Raw genomic sequence first — 7,793 nt, forward strand, 5'->3', positions numbered from 1 at the left:
GGGAATCGCGTGACACACACACGCCCCCAGGACACTGCAACGGTCATAAATACGAGACCGTTGCCAAGCATTTGAATTTTTGTAACCACGGTCGTTAAGTGTGAAAGACAGTCCCGAGTGCCGTTTTCACTTCGAGCCGTCACTAAACAAAGTGTTGTAAGTTGAGGACTACCTCCGTATCTAAGCTGAGTTGCCTCTCCCTCCTTGCAATCCCCCTCCTCCTTAACCCCCCCTCATCACCCGACTGTCTTCCCGTTATCCCGCCAGGTTCGGACGTGGTGGACTGGCTCTACCACCACGTGGAAGGCTTCCAGGACCGCCGCGAAGCCCGCAAGTACGCCAGCAACCTCCTGAAGGCCGGCTTCATCCGCCACACCGTGAACAAGATCACCTTCTCCGAGCAGTGCTACTACATCTTCGGCGACTTCAGCAGCTGCGAGAACTGTGAGTGTCTTGATTGGGCCAACTTCCTTAATAGAAGGGGGGAATCAAGGAGACGTAATATATCTTGACTCTAGAGCAAAGGTGGGGGGGGGGAGAGAAAGCTGGCTGGGGAATTCTGGGAGTTGAAGTCCACCGCTCTCCCAAGTTGCCAAGTTCGGAGATACCCCCTGCAGCATTACGTTGTGTACCACAGGAATGGAATGGAGAATTAGAATAGAGAATAGAGAATTAGAATAGATTAGAACTAGGAATGGAATGGAATAGAATAGGAGAATTAGGATATGGATAGAAATAAAATAAAATAGAATGTGGAGTGGAGTGAAATGGAATGGAATAGAGAATTGGAATAAAGAATAGAATAGAATAGAAATTGAATAGAACAGAGAATTAGAATATGAATAGAATAGAATAGGAGAATTTAGGATATGGATAGAAATAGAATAGAATGTGGATCGGAGTGGAATGGAATGGAATAGAGAATTGGAATAAAGACTAGAATAGAAATTGAATAGAACAGAGAATTAGAATATGAATAGAATAGAATAGGAGAATTTAGGATATGGATAGAAATAGAATAGAATGTGGATCGGAGTGGAATGGAATGGAATAGAGAATTGGAATAAAGACTAGAATAGAAATCGAATAGAACAGAGAATTAGAATATGAATAGAATAGAATACAATAGAAGAATTAGGATATGTATAGAAATAGAATAGAATGTGGAGTGGAGTGAAATGGAATGGAATAGAGAATTGGAATAAAGAATAGAATAGAAATCGAATAGAACAGAGAATTAGAATATGAATAGAATAGAATAGGAGAATTTAGGATCTGGATAGAAATAGAATAGAACGTGGAGTGGAGTGGAATGGAATAGAGAATTAGAATAAAGAATAGAAATAGAACAGAACAGAATAGAGAATGAGAATATGGATAGGAATAGAATAGAAGAATTGGAATAGGGAATTGGAATGGAATAGAGCTGGAAGGGACCTTGGAGGCCTTCTAGTCCAGCCCACCTCCTCAAACAGGAGAACCTGTACAATCTCAGAAAGAAAGAAAGAAAGTTCTGTGTTTTTTTAAAAATGCTTTTCTTACTATTTCAATTACATTTAATTCTTGGGAATCCTGTTCAGCTGCGCCTGGATTGTTCCTGTGTCTTCCCGCCCATTCCTGAATTTTCCCAGCCCGTCACTTTCCCCGCCGTTTCCTCTGAGGGTCTCCCCTTTGCTCGAAGAGCGGGCAGACAGTCCTCGCTGAGCGACTGCCTCGTTTAGCGGCCATTCGCCGGGTATAAAAACATCACTTCGGGACCGAATCTTGCTTTCGTCCCCGTTGTAAATCGAAGGAAAATTTTGGAAGTTAGATTGTAAGCGCGGTCACGGTGTTCGCTCAGTGGCTGCTGAATACACCTAGTCCTCAACTTACAACGGACCATTTAGTGGCCGTCCACAAGTTAACGGCGCCGAAAAAAAGTGACTTAGGACTGTGCTTCACACTTAATGACCGTTAGTGACCCCGCAGTCCCATGATCAAAATTCAGGTGCTTGGCAGCGGATTCGCACTTATGACGGTCGTCGTGTCCCCGGGGCCACGCGATCCCCTTTTGGTGACCTTCTGACGGGAAAAGGGGCAAGCCAGATTCACTAAACCACCATTGTTACTAAACTGAACAACTGCCACGATTCACTTGGGAACTGTGGGTAAGCAAGGTTGTGAAACTCAGTTAAGAAATGCCTCGCTTAGCAGCGTCAATTTGCGGGTCGTAAGTCGAGGACTACCTGTAAGTGCTTTGTGGTCACTCAGTGAGGACTAGCTGAAATTGTGGAGGGGAAAACCCCTGTGATTGATAGCTGACTTGGGGTGTGATCCCCATTCTCTTTCTCTCGTCCTCTAGATATGGCCAACCTCTCGCTGAACGACAACGACGGATCCAGTGGGGCGTCCGACCAGGACACGCTGGCACCTCTGCCTCTGCCAGGGGCCACTCCTTGGCCGCTGATGCCAACTTTTCCCTACCAGTATCCGGCCCCCCACCCGTACAGCCCCCAGCCTCCACCCTACCACGAGCTCTCCTCCTACAGCTACGGGGTGGGAAGTGCGGGCAGCCAGCAGAGCGAAGGTACGTCGGGACCTCGGCCGGCTGGGGAGAATGGGCTCTGGGATCCGCTGGACAAGGGAGGCGGGGAGATGGCGGGAGGGCGGGGAGCAGCTCAGAACCGGGCCCTTCCCTGTTTGGAATTGGGGAGGGGGTTTCTGGGAAGGCCTTCCTCCCCTCGCTCTCATTTTTATATCCTTTTTAAAGTTTCATATTTGTGTTTTTTTCCTCTTTGTAAGCCTCGGGAAGGTGCTAGTCCTCATTCTTTTTTTTTTTTTTTTTAATAGTTTTTATTAAACATTAGTCCTCATTCTGTGACCCCGAGGGAGTCTTCCCAAAGTCAGGGCAGTGGTAAACCAAGTCATCCCGTGTGGCCGCCCTAATTTTACGACTTTTTTTTTTTCTCACAGCGGTCGCTAAGCAAGCCACCAAGGTTGTTAAGCGGATCTGCGGTCCTTTCAGCCCCCTCACTGTTTGCCAGGGGAGATTTTAAAAATGTGTCCCCTGGGCCTCTGACTCGTACTTATAACGGTTGCAGCGTTCCCGGGTGGGGGTATATGTCACGTGAGTTCCCTTTTCCGGCCCTCCGACGAGCAAAAACAACGGGGAAGCCAGATTCACTTAACGACCGGGTTACTGGTTTGCTTAACGGACGTGACAAGAAAGGTCGCAAAAATGGGGCAAAAATCACTGAGCAACGGCCTTTAATTATCAACGTGAATTTGGGGCTCGGTTGCAGGCGTAAGTCGAGGACTCCCTGTAGAAATCTTCATTCAGAAATCCGTTGATCAATGGGGTTTTCTTGCCTTGCAGGCAGCCGCAGTAGCGGCTCGAACCGTAGCGACGGGGGCGGCCGAGGGGCCGGGCGACCCAAGGAGGAGAAGCCGGGGGCGGATTCGAAATCCGGCAGCGGCAGCGAGTCAGAATACTCCATCCGCAGCGGCAGCCAGCGCGGGGGGCCGGCGTTGGTGCCCGGCGGGGAGGGCTCCTCGCAGCGCAGCCAGCACAGCCTGGGGGGCGTCAGCGTGCGCTCCCACCCCTCCCTCCACAGCGCCTACGCGGCCCCCGGCGGAGTACCCTTGACCTACAAACCGATGATGGTGATGATGGTGCCTCCTCCTCCTCCTCCTCCTCTTCCTCCCCCCACCATACAGCCTCCGGGCGCACCTCCGGTGCGGGATCTGGGCTCGGTGCCCCCCGAGCTGACCGCCAGCCGGCAGTCCTTCCACATGGCCATGGGGAACCCCAGCGAGTTCTTTGTGGACGTGATGTGATGGGGGACGGACGCGGGCTGCGCTTCTCCCCTCCGGCCCCAATACCATCCATTCCCACCCAAAACCCGCCACCTTGAATGATCCAGCCTCTTTTGGGGAGGGGGGGTGTCCCTCCCCAAAGGACGGACCACAAACCCTCCCAGTCCCAGAGTGATCCGCTGACCCTTGGGCCCAAACGGGCTGCTCGCGGCAACGAGTCGATCCCTGCGGGGCCGCGAGACAATCCCTCCGGGCTGCCTCACACTCCGTCTCGCCTTCCGCTCCGGGGATCGCTGGCCAAGCGGCTTTTCAGGATCGTCCGTGACTCAGGTCTTCCTCCAACGTTCGTGCCTTGCTATGCTGAGACGGGGAGGCTCAGCGTTCTCCCACCAGCCTTGAAAAAAAAAAATCACCTCGTCTTCCGGGGGTCAGGGGGCCGAACCCACCTCCGTCCCTCGTCCGAGTTATCTTTCTTTTTTTCCCTCCCCTCTTCCCGAGATTTGGCTTCTGAAGTAGAGGGGGGGCTTGCTTCCTTTTCCGTTCCCTCCCTTTGGGTGGTTTGTAGGGGGTGGAGGGGTCCTTCCTGCTTCTCTGCCAAGCGAGGTCCAAAAAGTCAAAATGGCCGAAGCAATGGTACGCAATTCCCAATTCCGACCTTGTCCCCGCGGTGGGCACCTCCTCGTCTTGACGGTACTTTCCCGGCCTTCTCCTCGAAGGCGTCTCCGAGCCGGTAACAATGAAGGGGTCTTTTTTTTTTAATTGTTCTGTGTTTGTTTTATTTTTTATTAAGAAAATGTTTTTTATAGATTGTTTTTCATTCACTTTTTTGGAAGGGGGGGGCGTGTTAATTCCCCGTCCTTTAAACGTGTATGGGGTATCTTGTCCCAAGTTGTATTTTTAACACTACAGCCCGTCCTGTTTTTGAATCGAGGGGAGGGGGGGTGTCTTTATTTCTTTCCTAACTTCATTTTGATCCCCTCTTTTGTATCTTTGGGGGGGGTCGCACCCCAAATGCCACCCTTGAGGCTTGATTTTCTAGCTTTTCCGTTAATGTCTCCTCGCCTTCTTTCCTGGGGAGCCTTGAGGGGTGAAAGAAAACCCCAGAAGTTACAGATAAGTGAACTGGGGGTAGACTATTTGGGGGGGGGGCTTTAAGCAGCACCCCCTATCTTACACACCAGCATAATCCCCACTCGTTGCGAAAAAGCTGCAAACTTTCAGGTTATTTCGTCCCCAAATTGTCTCCATGTGTGTGTGTGGGGGGGTATATTTGGGTTTTGAGCCCCGCAGAGGCTTCTGGAGACCCCCTTCCTGCTCCCCTTTAAGGGGGGGTCCGTCTCCCCACAAAACGGACCGAATTCTCCCGCTCCCAGCTATTGGCTTGATACGGCAGAATTGGGGAGCGTGCAAACAGCAGAAAGCGGGGTTGAATTTTGTGCCTGTCCCTTCTCTTCCCCCCCCCAAAAAAGAATCTGCCTCAATTCATTTCTCTCCCTCTCCCCCCCCCAAAAAAAACCAGGGTGCAGACTCTGTTTACCATGGTGCTATTTTGCCCCGAGCCCACCAAGGGTGTCTTAGAGCGATGTTTCTCGCCAGCTTGGAAGATGGGTAGACTTCAACTCCCAGAATTCCCCAGCCAGCAAAGGTTTCCCAGCATTCACTGTGGATAGAACAGACGCGGCTACGATACCTTTAGTGCATTTTTATTTTATTTTTGGTAACTTTCTTTATGGATGAGTAAATTTCTTAATAGACGGCGGGGATGCGGTAGATGTAATATATCTTGATTTCGTCAAAGTGACAAAACTGAATGAATAAGAGAGTTAAATGTGGGCTCGATGGCAGGACAATTCCACGGAAGATTGATAGACGGGGATGGGGGATTCTGGGAGTTGAAGCCCACCCATCTTCCACTCTAACCCAATTATTTCTCAACCTTGTCTCCTGGAAGATGGGTGGGCTTCAACGCCCAGAATCCCCCAGCCCCGTCTATCAATCTTTTGTTGAATTGTCCGGCCATCTAGCCCACATTTAACTCTCTTATTCATTCATAGTTTTGTCACTTTGACGAAATCAAGATATATTACGTCTAACCGCATTCCCACCGTCTATTAAGAAACTTTAAGAAAGTTACAAAGGAGTTGAAATCCACCCGTCTTCCAAGTGCCCAAATTGAGAAATGCTGTTTTTTAAGAGGCATCCTATTGAGGCGGCCACTCTTCTGGGACTGACCAGATGTGGAGGACTACAAGCTCCATCATCCCCTTGGCCGTCCTCGGCATCGGACCCCCCCGACTATTTAGCCCCTCCTGTATCTCTCGGGGGTCTGTGCGCACACGTGTGGCGAAAGGCGTGTTTCGTGTGACTGTTAGCAGAATACACTTTTGTAAGGACATATTTATTTTTTAGCTCTTTTTGTGTACAAAAAGCCTTCAATTAAAAAAAATAATAAAAACTTTTAAAAGAGAAGCCAGAGTCTGCGCAATTGTGTGTTTTGTAAGACGTCGTGGGTGGGTGCGAGTGTGTAAGATTGTGTAAAATATTTGTGGGGGGGGGGTTATAGTTTTGAGTTCGCCCGAATTGGTTCATCCCAAATTTTCTGACTTTTAAATATTTCTTTGCTTTAATTCAAAACATGTTGTTTTAAAATGGAGATTTAATTTCTTTTTTTTTAAATTTGGTTTTTGGGAAAAAAAGATTTTATATTGACTTAACGACCACAGCTGTCCCCCAATATTTCAAAGACGATTTGAGTTTTGCCCCGTCTTATCACCTTTCTGGCCACGGTTGTTAAGTGAGTCGCTGCAGTTGCTCAGTTAGTGACATGGCGTTAAACGGATCCGGCTTCCCCATTGACTCGTCGGCAGGTCGCCAAAGGGAAGAAATCACGTGACTAGTTGCCAAGCGTCTGAATTTGGAGGACCATGGTCACGTGTAGGAAACATGGGTCACAAGTCACCTTTTTCAGGGCCGTTGTAACTTTGGACACGGTTGTAAGTTGAGAACTATCAGTAAATTAAGATACTAAGACATCTATCTATAAATTAAGATACTAAGACAGTGTTTCTCAACCTTGGCGACTTGAAGATGTCCGGACTTCAACTCCCAGAATCCCCCAGCCAGCATTCGCTAAAAGTCCATCCATCTTCAATTGAAAAAAACAATGAATTCTGGGAGTTGAAGTCCGTCCATCTTCAATTGAACTCTGGGAGTTGAAGTCCATCCATCTTCAATTGAATTCTGGGAGTTGAAGTCCGTCCATCTTCAATTGAATTCTGGGAGTTGAAGTCCATCTATCTTCAATTGAATTCTGGGAGTTGAAGTCCGTCCATCTTCAACTGAATTCTGGGAGTTGAAGTCCATCCATCTTCAATTGAATTCTGGGAGTTGAAGTTCATCCATCTTCAATTGAACTCTGGGAGTTGAAGTCCATCCATCTTCAATTGAATTCTGGGAGTTGAAGTTCATCCATCTTCAATTGAACTCTGGGAGTTGAAGTTCATCCATCTTCAACTGAATTCTGGGAGTTGAAGTTCGTCCATCTTCAATTGAATTCTGGGAGTTGAAGTCCATCCATCTTCAATTGAATTCTGGGACTTGAAGTTCATCCATCTTCAATTGCATTCTGGGAGTTGAAGTCCATCCATCTTCAATTGAATTCTGGGACTTGAAGTTCATCCATCTTCAATTGCATTCTGGGAGTTGAAGTCCATCCATCTTCAATTGAACTCTGGGAGTTGAAGTCCGTCCATCTTCAACTGAATTCTGGGAGTTGAAGTCCACAAGTCTTAAAAGTGGCCAAGTTTGGGAACCACTGTTCTATATAATAGGAAGGTGGAGGGTGGGCGCTCTGTACATGCTCAGGGGCACTGCCTTCCTCTTTGCAAGCCCCAAAGGGGGTTCTCCGGAAGGGAAGCACTCTGTGCATGCTCTCTCTCTCTCCTTGCCAATGTGCAAAGAGGCGGGGGAGGGAGGAAGGGAGGGGCTTCATAGGAGCA

The 7,793-nt window shown here is 48.6% G+C and overlaps 1 protein-coding gene across 1 annotated transcript in view; it reads left to right on the forward strand.

Moving 5' to 3' along the window:
* The window catches only part of DVL2 (dishevelled segment polarity protein 2), a 17,979-nt gene extending 13,192 nt beyond the window's left edge, over positions 1-4,787 (forward strand). The window contains exons 13-15 of the mRNA XM_087714298.1: positions 268-444; positions 2,342-2,566; positions 3,356-4,787. Coding sequence (XP_087570424.1) covers positions 268-444; positions 2,342-2,566; positions 3,356-3,816 — 863 coding nt within the window. The 3' untranslated portion in view covers positions 3,817-4,787. The remainder of the gene's footprint in view (positions 1-267; positions 445-2,341; positions 2,567-3,355) is intronic.
* The last annotated feature ends 3,006 nt before the right edge of the window (positions 4,788-7,793 follow it).

Source organism: Thamnophis sirtalis, unplaced genomic scaffold (assembly GCF_051295495.1).
Source record: "Thamnophis sirtalis isolate CommonGarterSnake01/CBP01778 unplaced genomic scaffold, rThaSir2_p1.2 scaffold_4, whole genome shotgun sequence".
Classification (NCBI taxonomy): Eukaryota; Metazoa; Chordata; class Lepidosauria; order Squamata; family Natricidae; genus Thamnophis; species Thamnophis sirtalis.